This window comes from Frieseomelitta varia, unplaced genomic scaffold, assembly GCF_011392965.1.
Source record: "Frieseomelitta varia isolate USP_RPSP 00005682 unplaced genomic scaffold, Fvar_1.2 scaffold_381, whole genome shotgun sequence".
NCBI classification, from domain to species: domain Eukaryota; kingdom Metazoa; phylum Arthropoda; class Insecta; order Hymenoptera; family Apidae; genus Frieseomelitta; species Frieseomelitta varia.
This window is the reverse complement of record NW_025110125.1, coordinates 17,909-37,740: the sequence shown is the minus strand read 5'-3', so window position 1 is coordinate 37,740 and position 19,832 is coordinate 17,909. Positions and strand designations below refer to the sequence as shown.

General features: G+C 43.2%; 1 protein-coding gene across 1 annotated transcript in view; it reads left to right on the top strand.

Moving 5' to 3' along the window:
- The window catches only part of LOC122531282 (protein kinase 4-like), a gene marked incomplete at its 3' end in the record, with an annotated part of 38,779 nt that overhangs the window by 1,114 nt on the left and 17,833 nt on the right, over positions 1 to 19,832 (top strand). Inside the window, exons 2-3 of the mRNA XM_043659086.1 lie at positions 8,606 to 8,746; positions 14,604 to 14,730. Coding sequence (XP_043515021.1) covers positions 8,606 to 8,746; positions 14,604 to 14,730 — 268 coding nt within the window. The remainder of the gene's footprint in view (positions 1 to 8,605; positions 8,747 to 14,603; positions 14,731 to 19,832) is intronic.

The window sequence follows — 19,832 nt, the reverse complement described above, 5'->3', positions numbered from 1 at the left end:
TCAGTTACAGCGTTGCTTTATCGTTGTGCAACCTCGAGGACATATTCTCGACTTGCGCGAAGAGGCAAACTTCGAAGAGAACAAGGAAAGAGAGAGAGAGAGAGAGAGAGAGAGAGAGAGAGAGAGAGAGAGATAATTTCGCGATGAGGCAGAATGTTTCTCTCGGCGGTTGAGCCCGCAAGAATTTCCTGTTTCTGGATGGTGGTCTTCGTCGCTACCGCGCCGCGAGTGACTTTTTTTCGCCATTTTCTACGCGCACGTACTCCTCCCCGTCGAATAAATAAATCAGCCGTTTATCTGGGACGAAAGGACGTTCATTACTTCCTCGCGATAAAGCATGGCTTCGCACTCGGAGAAGGCCAGGCCAGTCATAGTTCACGCAGGGACTACGTCTCCCGGTTAGCTGATCGAGTAAATAATAGTTAACGGCCACTTAAACTGTCGCGAGATAACTTTGATAACGCAGAGGCGAACGGGATAGGACCCGCGGGGGGATTATTTCGGTGAGATTCCTCCCCCGGTATTTATGCGTTCTCGTATAATAATTCCGGGCAAGTGTCCCCGTCTTTCGCCATCGTCGGCAAATTTCCTTAATTACCATCTTGGAATTACCATCGTGGTACATATCTGACCGTTTATCACCGATGAAACACGCCACGTCTCGCGATTTGCGTAAATCAAACGGCCACGCTCGTTTCCTCGTTCCTTGTCTCGCCTCTTCTCCTCTTTCACGGCTGGATAATTCCCTTTTGCCGCGTACGAACGCCGACGTCCACGTCGAAAACACCCTCGACAACACATGTTATCGGCTCGTTATCGCGAAACTTGCCGATTTCCACGAGGATCCGTCAAAAAGAGTGCCGCGCGTGTCCGTTCTGTGTTCCAAACAATTCAAACGCGCCGCTCGTTTGCCGGTTGTTTTGGGCAAATGCTTTCGAAAAAAAAAAAAAGAAAAAAGCGAAAAAGAGTCATACAGCGTAGCCATATTCGGCGAGCGTCGAATCGCGAAATAATCGTCGAGGATCGTTCGTTGGCTCGGTTCTTCCTCCTCCGCCCCGCCTCCCTCTTCCCCTCTATTTTTTTAAATTTTCTTTCTTTTTTTTTTTCCCCCACCGTTCCATTTCTCGCGGCTCGCGTATTTACTCTCCAATTCGAGAACGGCGGTTTGCTACGGGGAAAATTTCGGCGTTTAAACTTCAGCTACCCCGAACGGTACCTACAGAATCGTTGTCAGAATTTTACGTGGGAGAACGGTGGCCCGAACAAACAACGCCCCCGTCGGATATTCTTTTTTCGTTCTCGGCTTTGTTCGACGCCGCCATCGCTGTTTCTCGCAGAAGAGAGAGAGAGAAAGAGGAATTTATTCCTCGTACAGCGGAGCTTTCGCTCAAAATAGGGCAATTCGTTCGGTTCGAGGGATTTTCACCCTACCGTAAGAGAGATTCGCGACAGTGAAATTTCGCAAACCACACCCGTTAGGTGATGATTGCAGAACTCGCTTCGTTCAACCCCCGCGGAAGCTTCGGGCCGAAAACGAGAAAGGTCAATACGCCGCTCATTTGAAGGGGCCGTAGGTCTGGTTAAATGCCCGACCGGTTTCGTTTCTGGTTACGTTTTTACTGTGCAAAACCTTTGACGGATCCTCGAAATTATTCCTTTGATCGCTTTTTGCTCGCCCACCCTCGTCGAGGGAAAACAATCGAAACGTTTGCGCCAGAACCATGTTTCTCCTTTCTTCAACGATCGTTTACACCCCATACCGATATCTTTCTGCTTCGTTATCCGGTGGATACGTCTCGGAATAGGAAGGCATCATTCCGCAAAACGTGTTTCGGATAATTTTGTAAATGATAATCTCTTCTGTTGTAATTAATGTCGTTAACCCTGTCGACCGTTCAGTCATCCAACGAAAGATGGATCGTTATTGGCTCGTCGATCGTTTTATCGTTCATGTGATTCCCTTGCCTGTAACAGTTCTAATAGATATCTCCAACAATTTTCTTTTTTTTTTTTTTTCTTTTTTAATAAAAAGCGTTTATTCTCTATCGTCATGTGATATTTTGTTGAATATCCTTGACAATTGTTACATGGTTAACCCTGTCATCCAACGAAAGATCCCGATGGATCATTACTGACTCTTCAATCATTTCGTCGTTCACGTATAGTTACAATAATTATAATAGATATTTTCAACTATTTTTTTTTAATAAAAAAACGTTTATTCTCTATCGTTATATTTCGTTAAATATCCTTGACAATTGTTACATGGTTAACCCTGTCATCCAACGAAAGCTCCCGATGAATCATTATTGGCTCTTCAATTATTTTATCGTCCACGTATAGCAATAACAGTTACAATAAATATCTTCAACAATTCTTTGTTAGAGAATAAAAAGCATTTATTCTCTATTATCGTGTAATATTTTATTGAACGGTCTTGACAATTGTTACACATTTGACAAGTGATCAGTCACGTTTGTTCCTTGGAGATTTGTAACATTTTTCAATATTAGTTCTAAATCTGCGAATTGAGAAATATCTGACGCGAGCGAATAGTTTGAACTTAAACCGGCGATTTTGCCGAGAGTCAACAAATTCTTTCAGCGTCACGTTCCTCGCGCTAATCAATCGAATACTAATCGAATCCTCGTGCATTATTTATCTTGTGCTTGGTCACGTTCCAGCAAGCAAACATATATATTAAGTAACGTTGTTTTTTCTAAATTTAATAAACATTGCAATCTGGTGACAATAATTTAACTTACTATAAGATAACCTATATTTTAGTTAAATACATTGACATTTAATTTGATTAGTGTTAAATTATATTATAGACTATATTATAATATATAATAATATTAATATAATATTATATTATAATATATATTAAATATATATTAAATATTATATTTTAATATATATTATATTATAATATATTATATTATAGACTCTAAAATCGTATTGACTCAAAAAAAAATATCAAAAAACCGGCATTACTTGGTCAAGGGTGTACCATAATGAATAAAGAACGAAGTGAGAAAAAGCGACGAACTTTTATCTTCTCGGAGTGAACGTTCTAGCAAGTGAAATCCGGCACCGTGAAAACGTTCTGGGAATCATCTCGCGCGTCTAAGAATCAAGCCGCGATTCGCTGTCGCGAGGGAGTGAACCCGACCGAAAATTATTCGCAAACGGAGTATCTGAGGATCGCGACTTCCTGTTTGTCGTTCATAAAGCACGCTTTGATGAGCACGTTAAAAGAGAAACGAGGGTAAACGGGGATATCGGGAATTCGATAGCGCGGATATGTCTGCACGACCTCGTACCTGGTTTTCGAATGGTAGTGGCAGGGGTCGGTCGGAGTTTCTATTGCCTAGAGTGCCTGGAAGCCTCCGAAAATTATACGTGTATGTATACGTAGGTGTCTTCGTTCCTTCGAGGCTCTCTCTCTCTCTCTCTCCTTCTCTCTCTCTCCTTCTCTCTCTCCCTGTGCCCGAACGTCTTCTAGCCCAGAAGACCTAGCAATCTCCTCCAAGTGCAATTTCGCGAAGAGGCTGAAACAACGAGCCTTGAAAATGCCGCTGGGCCGGAATAATCGAGCCCCGTTGCGAAAAGATTAACGAGGCCCGCCGCTTGCTGTATAAAAATACAATTTTTCAACAACCGTGTAACACCGCGGCAACACCGAGAGGAAAGAAAAAAAAAATGTGAAACGCATGTGCGCCGCGAAGCGCAACCAGCTCGAAAATATTACGTACGTTTGCTAACGAAGTGAGTTTCGCGTTTTCAGTTGGCTTTTCATTTTTATTCGGAGAAAGTAAACCGTCTTATCCCCCTCCCCCCTCCCCTCCCAATCTTATTAAAATTAAAAAAGGAAAGACAATTTTACACATTGCACGAATGATGTAGAAAAATATAAATTCTACGTTTACACGCGTGAAGCCTCGACCACGTGAATTGAACGAAACTGTTTTTCCATACGCGATTCTCGAATATCGGCGTTCGCGTATCACAAGCATCTGACGTTCGCAGGATGCGGGCACAGAATTTTCGTGTGAGAGTCTCGCTTTCCTAGATCCATTTGATATCGAATTGATTTGCTGTTGTTTCGAGAGAAAATCGTCGAACGTGGAGTTCTTGTCTTACTAAACAAATTCATTCCGTGAAAAGTTGACAAATATAGTATCGAGAATTAAAAGTTTACATAGCCTATTGGTTTTCAATATCACACACACACACATACACGTACACAATCATGTAGATTTTCTACGAAAATTCTACAACGTTAGAAACAGGAAAATTCAGTTCATCCTCGAAAATCTATAATCAGATCGATATATATATATATATATATAAAACACGTTTCATCTGCAAAATAGAAAACGTCGATTATCTGTTCGATGAGCGATGAAAATTAAGTTGTTCGTAACCGGCAGTAAAATAGGATTGATGAGCCGCCATCTTCGCTTTCGTTTCTAAATAATTACATGACTCGCAGCTACTTCCGCTACGCCGAAGTAGAAACTAAGCGGAGTTTCTCGTTCAAACGACTGGCGTTTGCCAGTTTCTGGTGATGATATATAAAGTATTGCCTTCTTATAAGTTTTCTCGCGGCGAGGTGGAACGCTCGTTGAATCAGTACCGAGGGGCTGACCGAATTGAGCAGATTCAGCGAAACTTCAGTGTACAGTGGTAACGCACAATGGCGCCCGGGCAGATAGCTCGGAGGGATTCCTTTCCGAGCGTACGGGATAATAACAGGGCAAGTCGCATCGCGTGATGTCCCTTCGAATCGCATTTACACCGAGTATCACGCGCGAAAAAACGCGGTACGTGCTCGCAGGCACGCCAGCTTCTCTCGGTCTCGATTCTTCCGACAGTTTCCTCTGGATCAGTGACCGCGGCTGTGCGTCTATTCACGACGAACTTGAGAAAACTGGTGAACGAAAGAATTTGGAATCCATGGAATCCGAACACGTTCCAGTTCGAAGTTGATCGTCCGAATTGAAGAAACTATTTTGAGATGTACTTACAGATCACCATTTTCACGTATTGGGCGTCATCTTTAAATTCGCACTTTAAAGTCGCACTAGAATAGTTTACGTGTAATAGATCTTTATAGGACCTTTGATCATAAAGTGAACTGTCAAGCGAGATCAAACTTTCTTCATTTTCTCAAATGAAGTTTGGAGATGACTCAAAACGCAACTGTCTGCAACGTTACGAGCAATCGCTATTTATTCACACAGATTGAAAAATTCGTAGTTGCAAAAGCGAGAAATCCCTCTCGTACAGCTGGACCGAGGCTGTCTGATATTTATTCACCCTCGTGCTTATCTTATCGCGCGATTTATTGCGCCCGACAGCCATCACTCTCATTTTTTTCCCCTCCTCGACAGTATTCCGAGTGAAAAAGTAGACCCGATGTAAATTTGATATTCCCTCTTCTTTTTCCAAAAAGAAACAAAAGAAGAAAAGGAAGAAAATCTGGATCAACGTTAAGTAAGATAAACGTTCGTTTTTTTGTCATATCAAGGTAGGATCTCGGAGATTCCGGCGATCAAATCGATCGTGACGAAGTACGAAGGAGAATGCGGAGGTCTAAGAACGGGTGGATAACTTTCGCGGTTATCAAAGTGCAAAGTAATCGAATTCGGATTAACGAGAGAGAGAGAGAGTATCGTCGGTATCGAGAAAATTGAATCGTCAGTTAACGAGCGAGAGAAGTTCGCCGGTGATCCTTTGCATTAAAGATTACTTCTCGGACTAGAGGCGGAAAGGAAGAGGACGTGCCATTCTCGCCTAACGTTGAGCGAGTTTCGATAAATTTTATTTATTTCAAATCGAGATGAAAAGCAACAATTTGAAGTGACGAATCATTTCCACTAATGTATTATTTTTACTTCAGAGATGACAGGATGAGTAATCTTGTTTTACGTCCGAATCAAAGTACAAAATAACTAGGCTATATACATTTATGCAATTTTTATGTCTCTGTGGAATAATTTATTGAACGTCACGACAGCAGCTCTTTCTGAAATTTTAAACGTTCAAAAAAAAAAAAAAAAAAATGCAGAAACATTCACAATCTGTAAGTATAATTTGTGTAATTAGAGTCAGAAACAAATACGAAATTTTATTCTATTATTTTTGACAATCGAACGATGTAAAATAATTTCATTTGCTTGTTTTCAAATCAGCTAAAGCAAGACGATATACATATATTACTTTAACAAATATTCTTCAAATATTTTATTCGAGTAATAAGCGCAAGTCTGAGAAGAGAAACACGAGGTGGTAAAAACATGGAGTTATTCCACGATCCTACGACGATGTCGATCAACCCTGGCATAAGCTAATAGCTTATTTCTAGCGTTAACGATGTTCTCGATGAACAATGCGCGACGAAACGCGAAAGCTCTCTCTTTCTCGCCTGCGACAATGATTTTCCATGAATCTGGCTATTATCAAACCTATTAATATTAAATCCCAGTGTCAGGCGCAGGCGGACGTTTCTGTTGGTTGCAACGGCTGCATAGGGAGATCGGATGGAAATTGAATGGTCAAATAAAGGGACACGATAAAAGGAGATTTCATTAAGGATTACGAGAATCGTCCGGGATTTCGAAATTAATAGTTTCGTGAATTCACGCTCGCGAATAAACTATCCACGTGACGGGCATTAACGCGCGCGTTGGCGAACTACTATGGATCAGAGAGACGGAATTGTGTTGGTTTCAACTAGCAGCAGCGTTAAAAGGAACTCGTCATGTTGCACGTAATCCGGGTTAGCAGCGTCTCGCGTGCTCCACTTTCGCCGCAATTTCGCTTCGATCGCGTCCCCCCGTCTATCGGGGGTAGAGAGGGGAGGGGGATTTTATTTGACCGGGCAAACGAATCGTTCGTTAAGGAGAACGCATCTCGAGAGAGATTGAAATTCGAGTTGAGCGCGCTCAATTTAATTCTGTGAAAGCGAAAGACGTTTAATTGCGACGTGGCAGGAGACGGTGGCTTGAAAGAACGGGAAACGGGCCACCAGCGATGAAGTTTCGAACCGATGATAAATGGGATTTTAATCATCAGAATTGGTAGGGAAACTATATCAGAAATCATTGAAAAACACCCTTTTTTTCCATCTGAAAAGAGGCATGTCATTCTGAAATTGTGACTCTTCCTCGTATAACGTTAAACATCTTGATGACTAAATATTCCACGTATCGTCAACGAAAACGATTTCTTGCTAACTCGGCGCAGTTTTGTTGTACACGGTCTCTTCAAGAGGATACAGATCCTCGATCCAGCACGGTCAACGAGCGTGAAGAAACCGTGAATCGCGGCTCGAAGAATCGCGAGAACGAAGAAACGCGTTGCACACAGAGGTATCAACGACAGGCAGCGTTCAGCTCGTTTTCGTTGACGTACGAAGGTTACCAAGAGTCCTTGCCGCTGTGGAATTCGAAGGGCCAGGTCGACCTTGGGATTCTACTTGGTATCGGCGACCGGTCCTTTCCAGATGGTGCACGAGGTCAAGCAAAAAGAACCGCGAACGCTCCTCTCCAGTCCGGACCTACCACTCTTCGTCTCGGTTTTTCTTTTCTACGAGGCCTCTGTTACGCCTCTCCCCCGACCGCACCCGACGGGCATCTTCCGTTTTTCCATTTGTTTCTGCTACCCGCGAAATCGCGTAATCCCGCCAGTTTCTCTCTCTCTTTCTCTTCTCCTTTTCGTTTTCTCATCATCCTCCTATACCTGGCTGGTTCTTCCTCCTCCTCTTCGTCGTTCCTCGTCGTTGCGAAATGGCAGCCTGACATTTGCACCGCACTCCCACCCGCGACATCCACCGCGAGATTTTATTGTGTAACCTCGGTTATCGTGCAGCGTCGTTGCGTTTCGAGATGTAGACGTCGAGAACGTCGCGCAGATGGCTGTGTTTGATTTACGGGATTCGTTGTCCTTTGCGTGTTGGAAAACGGGACTTACTGTAAGAGTCACGTTTTAGTTGAAAATCACTTGGAATCTTGTCGTAGGCGTCACAGTTGAGGATCGTTATAGTTGGGAATCACTCGGGATTATCCTTTTTTGAACGGTGAAACTCCGACTGATAGAAATTCGTGATTCTAGTCACAGCAGTTTTACAGGCTTGCGACGGTGTATTTTTGGAAGTCTGAACAATTTTTCGTCTCGAAACTTGAATTCCACACGAAACTCTGACCTTCGAGCTTTAACAAAAAAAACAATTGTACAGCGAATTTTGTTGCAAAGGAGAGACTTCAGTCTTCAAGACCGTGTGAAAGAAATCTCGCTTGAAATTTTGCGGTTTTCAACTAGACTGGTTTCTATCATTTGTCTTCAACAGCTTTGTCATCGTTCTCAATTCTCACTCGCGATCGGCTCGCTCGTCTTACCAATTTAAAGGAGATGAAATTTCGGAGGGGAACGTTTACAAAACCACGCTCGTATAACTAAATTCTAGGGTAACTCAATGTCCGAAGAAAATCCTCGGTATATAAGGGGTGAAAATGGGGGGAGGCTAGTCTCTCCCTTTCTCCCGCGGCGCAGATATTTGTAACCGCTTTTCCTGACGTTACTGTTAATCCTGTTTCAGTTACCAGTGGGCGGGGGTGGTGCTGTGCTGGTGCTCAGCGAGCTTGAAAGCATGGCGGCCAGGCAACAGCGGGAAATTGCCCAGCAGAGGCGCCTCCTGGAGCAGAGAGAGGCCCGTCTAGCCGTGCTTCGAGGCGCACAGGTGAGAGAGAACCACTTCTTCCAACCTAAATACGGAAATCGTTCTGGAAATTGCTCGACAAAGCTCCCGTAATGTTCCCCCTCGGTCTTGCCCGGCTGCTCCCGATGCGTTCGCCTTCCGCTCATCGATGAGCCTAGCTTCCGGTCGCGACTCAACCCCGCCGTCTCGTTCAGACGATGCGCCGCGAATCTTTTCGATTTCATCCTTGCGTCGTTTTCCTCTCGCACCCGATTAAATTCCGAACACAGAAAGTTACAGAGAGTTACGAGGTAGATGGAAGATGATAGCCTGGATGATTCCGTGAAGTTTTATCGGTCGTAATTCGAGGAGACGCTCGTCGTTAACGCCTATAGATGACGACCAATTCGAGAGACAAAGCGTCATTGAAATGGGAAAAGGAAGGAATCGCTTTATCGTTCGTTTTATTTATTCTTTTCAAGTACAAAATTACTAGTTGTTCTTATTTTTCAATCTATATACGCAAAAATACAGAATGTCAGATTCGTTGTTTGTACTCTATTTTCGTAAAATTACCAACTAGTCGCAGACACTTACTTACAAAATGATAAAGTAAACTTGCGTTTTCTAAATAGAAACAAAACAAAATGGTAATCCTGTTCTTGTACTTAACCTCTTGCGTTAATAACTGGTTCGCGGACCATGACGAGTGACCAAACCGTATACAATAATTCATCTCCTTTTTGAATTTATCGGTATATCACCGGATAGACATTACTAAGTAGTGATCAATTTATTATTTGTTTTGTCTGGGTTATATTTCAATATACTTAAAACTGGAAAAATATCGTTCTCAATCGTTCTTCCAATGAATATTAATAATATAGTAATATATGTGTAAGTTATTAACCTCTCGCGCTAGTAACTGGTTCACGGACCATAACGAGTGACCAAACCGTATACAATAATTCGTCTTCTTTTTGAATTCATCGGTATATCACCGGATAGACATTACTAAGTAGTGATCAATTTATTATTTGTTTTGTCTGGGTTATATTTCAATATATTTAAAACTGGAAAAATATCGTTCTCAATCGTTCTTCCAATGAATATTAATAATATAGTAATATATGTGTAAATTATTAACCTCTCGCGCTAGTAACTGGTTCACGGACCATAACGAGTGACCAAACCGTATACAATAATTCGTCTTCTTTTTGAATTCATCGGTATATCACCGGATAGACATTACTAAGAAGTGATCAGTTTATTATTTGTTTTGTCTGGGTTGTATGTCAATATACTTAAAACAGAAAATATTGCAATTTTGAGCCAAATATTTTCGACTTGCCTTGAGGTTATAAAAGCCCCGTTACAAAAAGGCTATTACCTCGGTCAGATCCAAAGCTACATCGTGCTCCTTTTTAGCCGTTTACAACTGGTGAAACGACGATAAAACAGATCCTTCCGTTTCCCACGATATAAAATCTCGAAACAAGCCGTCGACTTTGATCCGTGCGTCTCGCGACGATCGGCGACTCTCGCGTCGAACGGGAAGCAGAACATCCGCGCGCCATGAATAATTCGAAATAATAACAGACTGGCGGACAGTTTGCGCCTATTATCGACCAGGTAACTGTCCATTCCGTGTTCAGCCTCGTCATCTTGGAAACGATCGAGCCGGTTGGCCACCGCGGTTCTCGTAACATTCACGCGCCATTCGCCACTGCCGGGAAAATCTATCGGCGCGCACCGCGTAATAAAGCGTAATCGCCGCGCGAGACACCAGGAGGGAGCCTTCGTAATTCTCGATTAGAAGGTAAACGCGTTTTGTCCTCGACCGTCTTCCTCTCACGGTTACTACAGCCGCCAAGGTACCGCGGAACCTTGTTCTCGCGCGCTTTATGACGCTAAGGCCAATTTACCCCAGTGGAAAGAATAAGGAATGCCGGCTGAGGAAGTTAAACTTGGCGTTTATTACGACGATGCAATAACGATGATATACACAATGGGCCCGTGTGTCGTTCCGCGAGATTGCGTGTAACGATTGTGAGTAGCGTTACGTGTACTATGCGTTCCAAACGAGTAAATACGTATGTATCTTCGCATACGGGATGAGAGCGAGTAACTAACGCGGTGACATCATCATCCACCCGTGTCACCAATGACGCGTGAGAGCCAGACGAAACACATCATCGAAAGCTACACGGTATCTGTGCAATTTCCATGCCACTGTTCGATTCTTCCCTCACGTTGTCTGGGATTATTGTTGCCATCATCGTTGGCTGTCATCGTACTACCGGAAGTAGTAGTACGGCCAAGTAACTCCAATTGATCCACGTTGTATCGTAACGGTTCGTAACGCGTCACGAGATTCACGATTCACTCGAGTAGCTCGAAGGGAATAACCTCGGCGAAGTTGCAAAAAAAAAAAAATAGCCGCAGAACACCTGCTCCGCTCGAGTAAATAATTAGCAGGTTTCTATCACTCGAGCGAAGCGTAAGACGGAGCAAAGGGCAACCCGGCAATTTACATCCATCCAGCATTGTCAGCCTCCTCGAAAGTACCTGAGCTAAACAGCCGGTTTTCCTTTAGCGCGAGGTTCAATGGTAAGGTGCTCTCGCCGTAGAAATCCGGAGGCTCGCCAGCTGGTGTTCCTCGTCGTTACACCAGCGGAGATTGTAGAGATTTCTCTAACGTGTACTGAAACGTGTACCGAGGAATTGAAGATCCGTGTTCTTTATATACATGTATACTTGCTTTCGACTTTTTTATATAATTATTATACTGTACAGGGTGGAAAGAAAAGTTTATAGCTGCCGTGGACAAATTCACATGTATTTACGTATTCTTGCAAATACGCGTAAAGGACCTGCCACAAGATTGATGTTGACTTTGAATTTCGAGGTCAAAAAATTCTCTTTCTTGCATCGTATTCTACTCGTCAGAGAAAAAAGTTTCTTCATCACACTGCGACTTTATGGTTCTGGACGCGTTTATATTTCGAATAATATTAACAGGTAGTTTTATCATTTGGACTCACTCTGATGGTATAATTATGGTAAATCAAGTGTTAGCAAAGCCTAAGCCATAACCATAAAGTCGCTGTTGGAACGCACGCGTCCGCAGTGTTAACTTTTTCGCCACTTTTCAAGCGAATCTATAGTTCCTTGGAAAAGTTTTTATCTTCGTGATGAATAAAATACAATACAAAAAGAAATTTTTGTTGACCTTGATATTCAATACACGTATTTGTATCAAATCGAAGGTGTAGAATTCATCTATGACAGCTACGGACAAACTTTTCTTTCTACCCTGTACATTCCAGTATGAATACGTCTTTTATTTCGGGAAATCTCTTAGTATTTTATCCTATTGTGTACGTACGAACGTGCAACTTTCAAGTTGCAAGTTGTCGGAGAGAGTTGAAACGCTTGTCAACGTTGCAAAGGTACGGCAAAAGCCAATCAATGTACACCTGGCGTTAGTCTGGCTTTGATAACCTTAACCCTGAACGAGGAACACGAACGGTGAACGTTGCAAGTCGAAATGCTGGCGAGAAATCGATAGGCCGCGGCGATTACGTCGCGAAATGACGCGCCATTAAACGGACACGTTCGATCATTTCGTCGAAACACTTGTAAATCATGCAATGCAAATGTAACGATTAACTTGATATTATTTTGTAATAATATTTTTACCAGTACTATCCCAATCTCGTATACTTAAGCAAGAAAGGATGCCGACGAAAAACTTACTAAGAAATTTCTTTTCTTTAGCTACGTTATTAAAAAGATGAAATTATATCAATGCAAAACGACCGAAGGAAACATGCAAGTGAAATGTTGGCTCTTAACACAGATATTTTGACTTAGTATCGGTGAAATTTTTAAACTCGAACCGTGTACATGCACACGTTGCTTCACACTGTTTCACAGAATGAGCCCTCTTCTCCTTTTGTTTTCGTTATTCTTTATTACTCGGGCTATCGATGGTTTACAACCACGACGGGAGGAGGGACACGCACGATCGTTCGAAATACAATGAAACAAGGTCGACGCCAACAATGGCGCGAAATAGCGGTATCGACGTGGCCGCTCTAGGGATGGAGGCGTTCAAATCACCGATTAAACTCGATCCGTTCAGCCGAGCGATTTTAATCGAGTGGTATCCTCTCGCGTCGCGACGCGAACTGGATTCGTTCCTCCTCCGAAGACGACGTTTCCTCGTCCCGCGTGTTGCTTAACGAGCCCCTCTTCTTCCACGATATTAACGAGATTAAGAGCCTCCAATGCGCTCGGCATCCACCGTCGTTAACTGGCGTCGGTCTAATCTTCCACCCGTTACTTTCAACAACGAGCGCTGACACTTTGTTAGATCGCGAGAAAGGTGTTGAGAAAGGTAAAGTTAGCTGTAACGCGAGGAGGAGGACTTGGGGAAAGTTTGAGAGGAACACGCTGGCTCGCTTTACTTTTTCGAACGACGTAATGATTTGCACTTGGATGGTCGATAATATCGTGCAAATTTATACTTTCGTGAAATTGCAAAGTTTGAATAACATTCAGCGTTAAATGTTAAGCTTGGAACGGCTGGTGACAGAGTCGCTTGAGTATGAAAAAGAGAGTGAGTATAATAAAAAGAATTTTTCCATTACTAGAGTACAACTTAAAGAGCTGGATTATTGAATGAAAGAAAAGTCCAGTGTAAAAATATTTGAAATATATATTAAATCTGTCCGGATTATCGCAACATGATTTCTTATTGTACTTTCATACGACTATAAAAATACGATTTTATGAAATTGAAACAACGTGGGGGAATCTGATTGAAAAAAAAAAAAAAGTGACAACGATCTATGCAAATTTCAACTCTGCGTCGCAAAACTGACCCAACTTTATCAATCGCCTATTTCGCGATTCTTTCAACAACATCTCGCCTCCTATTTCTTCCAACCGCTGCCAATGCGAAGACCTCATCGCTCATCCCCGATAAAATCAGGCCCAAAAAAAAAAAAAAAATCCACTGATATTCCGGCAGAGACTCGTGTTACTGGCAAAACGCGGCGCGGGTTCACGAACGATTCGAGGGTAATACCCGGGGGATAGGCGGCGATAGGACTCAGCTGGGATTTTCTAGGACTTGAAAGCCCTAATCCCCGGTGTGGCTCTATTCTCGGATACGAGACGAGCTCCTCGAAGATAGAAAGTTCTAGCCTCGGTCCGCAGATCCTCCATCCGTGTGGTATCGTTTCTAACCGCGACGAGCGAGCAGCTTTTCCCTGTGAAAGGGACATTTCCTATAAGCCAAGTCGAACGGAGGTTCGTTCGTTCCCTCTTTCTTACGCTGCATCAGTGACGTAGCTCGTCGAGGGCTTTTTCAACGGTCGACTGTAGAATACACTACTAGCTTCTACTCTGTCGAGACGAATCTTATTTTCCACAACGGAGAGAGAAGGACGGTAATTTTCGTGGACGCGTCTCTGGGGGATTGCCGGACACCATGTCTGGCCACATCTGGCGAGTTCTACTGGATTTTAGAGGTGATTTCCGGGGGAGAAACGATCGTAACAGAGAAAGGGAGAAAGTCGGAGTGGATGATTGTGTATCCGAATTGGTCGCCGGTTCCGGGACGGTTTGGTCGTTTAGCGAGCGGTATTAATGAAAAAAGAAAAAAGAGAAAAGGGAAGGTAAACGAGGGAAGAGCCGCCGGCAGTGGAGCGTAACGTCATAGAGAAGACAACCGGCGTGCGTTGGTTCTTGTTATTTCGGTGGCCGTTTGAAACATTCGACGACTTCCTTCTCTCTCCCGCACTGTCAGCCAATATTCACTTTGCACCCTGGCTTTCGCCATTCCCCAGCATTCAGCCTCGCATTCACCGGACGGCGTTTACTGTTTCAGGAGCCAGCACAGCAAGACAAACTCGCCAGATTGAGGCACAGGCTGGACCAACAACAAAGCAAGCTGAATCGGCTGCGATTGCTCAGGTCGCAGACCGACCAGTCACGTGCCAACAATGCCACGTTGAGTGAGTCTATTAACAAGTTTCTTCTTTTCTCCTTCTTTTCCTCTTTACCTTCTGTTCGACGCGATGTTCAACCCTTCGTTTATTACATAATCGTAGGAAGGGGAATAATTGTACACATGATTATAAAATATGTACGTCCTTGCTCGAAAGTTTTCACCACCGTTGTCAAATTCCTTTGTTGCTCTATTTGTTATAAAGAAGTTGTTTCGGGCATTATAAAATATTTATTTACTTCGAGAAATCATTCCTCTTCAAATCTTGACATGCTCCATGTGTTATAAAGAAGTTGTGTCATATGTTGTAGAATACTTATTTTCAAGAAATCATTGTTCCCTTCTAAATCTTAACATGCTCCACGTATTATAAAGAAGTTACAGAATAGTTATAATATAGAATATTTATTTACTTCCAGAAATCATTCCTTTCCAAATCTTGACCTGCTCCATGTGTTATAAAGAAGTTGTGTCATATGTTGTAGAATACTTGTTTACTTCAAGAAATCATTGCTCCCTTCTAAATCTCTTAATTCCAGGTATTATAAAAAAAGTTACAGATTAGTTACATTATAGAATATTTATTTACTTCGAGAAATCACTGTTTCTTTCCAAATCTTAACACTAGAATAACCAATGATAACGTAAAATTTCTATCTTCTGGAGACATTAAAGTAAAAGAAATGGAATAACTTTATAATACAAAGGGAGTACACGAGCTTTTGTTTATACATTTTAGGAAAAATTATTCGAGTCGCAAAAAATACGCTGTGTTACATCTGTAAGATTTCTAACAAAAATTATAAACTAGTCATTTTGACCATTTTGAATGTTCTAATGTTAACATGCTCCAAATTTTTTAGCGGGAACGTACATACATATGTTATCAAAGGAACGACTCAAAGAGCTAAAAAAAGAATAACAAAAGCAAAAATAATTAGTACTTAAATAACCATTAATATAATAATAATAATAATAATTATATTAATAACAATATTAATAATAATATTAATAATAAACTGTTCGTTATTGTTCCCTTTGTAATCTTTGCTTTGGATGTCGCATCCATGTGAAAAAGCCCCTTAGTACCATCCTCTGATCACTTTGAGAACCATTCGTCTGTTAGAGAGCTATCAGCGAGAAATCCCTAAACTGAGAGCTTCCTATTTGCGAAAAATCCGTCCGTATGAGATCTCTCTCTCTCTCTCTCTCTCTCTCTCTTTCCGTACGAGGAGAACGTCTCCGTGAAAACCTACGACGATAACTTGTTTAATCCAATTCGTCGGGGGATTATCGAGTCGTTCAGAGGCGTATTCACGCTCGAGAGTGAAAGTTTCAGCCGCAGCGGATGGAAGGAGAGAGAGGGAGGGAGCGGCCGGAGAAAATAGCTCGCGGGAAGGAACAAAGGGAAAAACTGTTAGACCATTGTGATAACCCGAGGACACTGGATTCGAACCCAGCACGATCTCCTCGGAGAAAAAACGATCCTCGTTATCGTTCGATTCGACGTCGCGACGAGCACGAGCCACCGTAATTTCCAAGGGGACCGAACGTTTCGTAAAAGGACATCGGACGAGCCAGCAGCTCGCTCGGTAATATCGGATTCAATAAAGATTTCGCGGGCAAAATGGACGCCGGTCCGAGGCGGATCGCCTTTCTCCATCCCGTTTCGCTCCCCTTTTTGGATTCGGATGATACATTGGCCGTATTTACGGCCACGATGTGCGCTCCACGGTATATCTCTTCGCCGGTACCGCGGAAAGAGCAAGCTTGGAGGATTTACGGTGAAATCCCGACCGAGGTTCGTGCACTGTCGTAGGTGTATTCCTCAGCGTCGAATGATTGTTGAAATAGTACCGAGGTAGAATGAAAGGCAACCGTCGTTGATCCTAGAGTCTTCTCCCTTATTGTTTCCCTTGGAAAATAAAATACGTCGTTTCGAGTCTCTCTAGAAACGTGTCCATTCTTTGCGGTCTTACGTCCGCTCTGTTCCGCACATATTCATTGTTTCAGTGGATTTTACGTTTAGATCGCGCGTCGATTTACCAACGTAGGAGTTTTATTTCTGAGAAGGGAATTTTATTCGATTAAAATAGATAGAGAACACGTGACACGTCGATTTTATTCAAGACTGCCTTTTTTTTTTACACAATTCGTTCCTTTCACTTCTTCCTAATTTCTTCAATTTAAATGCACGAATGGAGTACACTGTAAAAATAATTGCCCAGGTACTGCAAAGAGTTGAGAATCAATCAATCGTCAGTCGTTCAATCGAAATCGTCTCAAGTTTCAAGGAACTGGTGTCATCCGCGAACCAACGAAAGTCCTTCAGCCAAGATGATTCAACATTCACGAACGAAAGAGCATGTTCCTCGCCCCTCCTTCTCCCGTTAAACGAAACGGTTTCTCATTCTTAACTCCCCTTGTCCCAACTCCGATCAGTCTCGTTATAAGCGACACCTCTTCGGTTCGTGGCTTTCCAAACACCGTCCAACTTGCTTTCGATCGTGAGCAGAGAACCATCGCGAATTCGAGGAAGGAAGGTGCTTCCACTCGTTACCAGCTCATCCCTCCTGATTCGACGTCTGTCTGTGTCTGCTCCCGATTCAACCGCTTCTCTATCCGCTGTGTTCGCGGATTTTCACCTTACGTGTCTTCGAGTTCCCCGCAAATTCCCCGCAAATTCCCCGCGAGTAACTTTCACCGTGCCGGCTGGCTGAGATTATCACTGGCGAAAAGTGCAATCTTTGGGAAGAGAAACGAGAACGAGTGCTCCGAATCGAACGAAGATCTGATCGCGTCACCGGCGGAAATTCGCGTAATCCACTTCCTGGATGGAACGTGGAACTTGGTGCTCCTTCGCCGCTGATGGATTCTCGTTTCCGCGGGGATTCATCTGGCGGAACATCGTGTCTTGGATAACCGATCGAAAGCGTAAAACCTCGGCGACGAGTTTGACAGAAACCGGGCACGAATTCGAACCCAATATGTATACCGGCTGGGGACACTCGTAGATCGTTTCGTGTTTATCCACAGTTTTCATATTCGCCGGCCTTCGTGTACATTCGAGGAAGGTTTACAGACCTTCGTGTAGTAGCTTCGTGTAAACCGTCGCGTTTTATACGCAGGATATCGCAGGATAAAATTCGAAATGACGGAGACGATGATTTTCACGAAGGAGCATTACGCGAGTTACGTATGTACGTACATCGTTGACTTTCAAAGATCCCCACTAGACGCGATGCATTATGTTAGGTTACTTTCGTTGCAGACGGTTCTCGTATATCCCGGTTAAATTAATTTAAACGCTCTTTTCAGCGAATCTTTTGAAGAAAAAAGAAAAGAGACGAAAAATTTCGAGTTGCCACGTTTACCGGGGATACGGGTTGAGATCTATATGCAAAGCAGGGGGTACGCGACACTCGGGGATCAAAGGAGAGAGAGAGGTCTCGTTTTCAAATACACTCGAGGAAGAGCCTGGCGAGAGAGCCTTCGCGAAGATTCAAAACGAAACGAAATAGACGCGAGGCACCGGTAATCCTGGTAATCCACGCGCGATGCGGTTTATTTTAAAAATCCTCCGAATTAAACAGTCCTCCCGCTCCGTGGTAGCTGACGAGGCGAGGTTTAATTAAAGAGAGCTTCCCGGCCTCTTTTTCGTACGTTTCGCGGACGGAATTAGGTGGCTCCCGATGAGTTCTCTCTCCTGGACAGAAGTCACCGAACGCCGGGCTTATTTAAGGCAGGACTTTCCATGAGCGTTGAACGCGCACGTTTATATCCCGAAAATTTTATACGCTGAATTCTCTTCTCAGCGTATAAAATTTTCGCACATTTTCAATTCGCACGAAATTCGTTCGACCAGGAATTACATATAATATATATATATTCGATTGAGTCGTGAATAATGTTTTGTTTTCGTATTTATATTTTCTACGGTAACAACATTGATCGTCTTTTCAAATTTCAAAAAAATTCGCAATTTCGACGACTCAGATCAAGTTAATCCACGGTATTATTACATCGCAGTGTCTGATCTCCTCCAGTGACAAACATCGTTCGCGTCTCTCACGTTACGTCAAGCGAACTGACTCGCAAGGTAATCTTCTTTGCCTTTGGAGATTAAGCCGTTAGTACCATTATCGAGATTCAGAAGGTTAGCCAGGACGAGCCTCGGGAAACGAATCACGGGACAATCTCCCGTTTTTAAGATCTCCGCGCGCCCAGTGCACCGCTCGGATTATGCGATCGAACCGTCGATTCAACCGTTTCCGCACGCTCGATCCAACCGATTAATCCTAATATTGCTGGTGAAGTCGACGCAATTTGTTGTTGCCTCGTTAACCTCTTGCGCTGGAATGACGTGCCACGCACGTCGAGAATTTTTTGTAACCAAAATTGCAACATTTTCTCAGTTCTAAGTATATTTAAATGTAACCCAGGCGTAACTTCTTGATAATTTCTATCCATGTGATGTCATATTTGACGAGTTCAAATGGAACAGAAAGCGACGAATTATTGTATACTGTTTTGGTCACTCGTTATGGTCCGCAATCAGTTGCCAGCGCAAGTGGTTAACAGTCTTCCTCTCCAGTAAAAAAAGGAAAAAAAAAAGATGGACAAGCACGTCTCCTTTTCAAGAAGCGGACGGAAATTAGAATTCACGGTTTCTGTCAAAAAGTTGGACCATTACGCGTCGAAAGTGGAAGCTATCAGACCGGAAATACGAACCGGCCCGATTACGTCGCTGCGTCAGTCACACCGGATTTCGCTGCGACGAGAAACTCCGCGAGAGATTTATTCCTCCCCGCGGTGAAAATTCCCCGCGCGACAGAATCCGCGAACTTTTCACGGAGGAGGATCGATGGTTCCGATTTCCCACGCGATCGTTTATCCGATTTATCCGGGCCGATTCTCTCCCACCTTTGCTCCCCGATCGATCGAACGATCAACGACGATCCTCGATCCTTCAAAATCGGATTCCACGCGCTGTGGACCAGGCGTTCAATCTGTTTGAAATCGTCGTGCTCGTTCAAAAGAAGAGGGATCATCCTCATCGATGGGAAGGAGAAATCAAAGAAATCTGTGATTCCGCGAATCAATATTTCC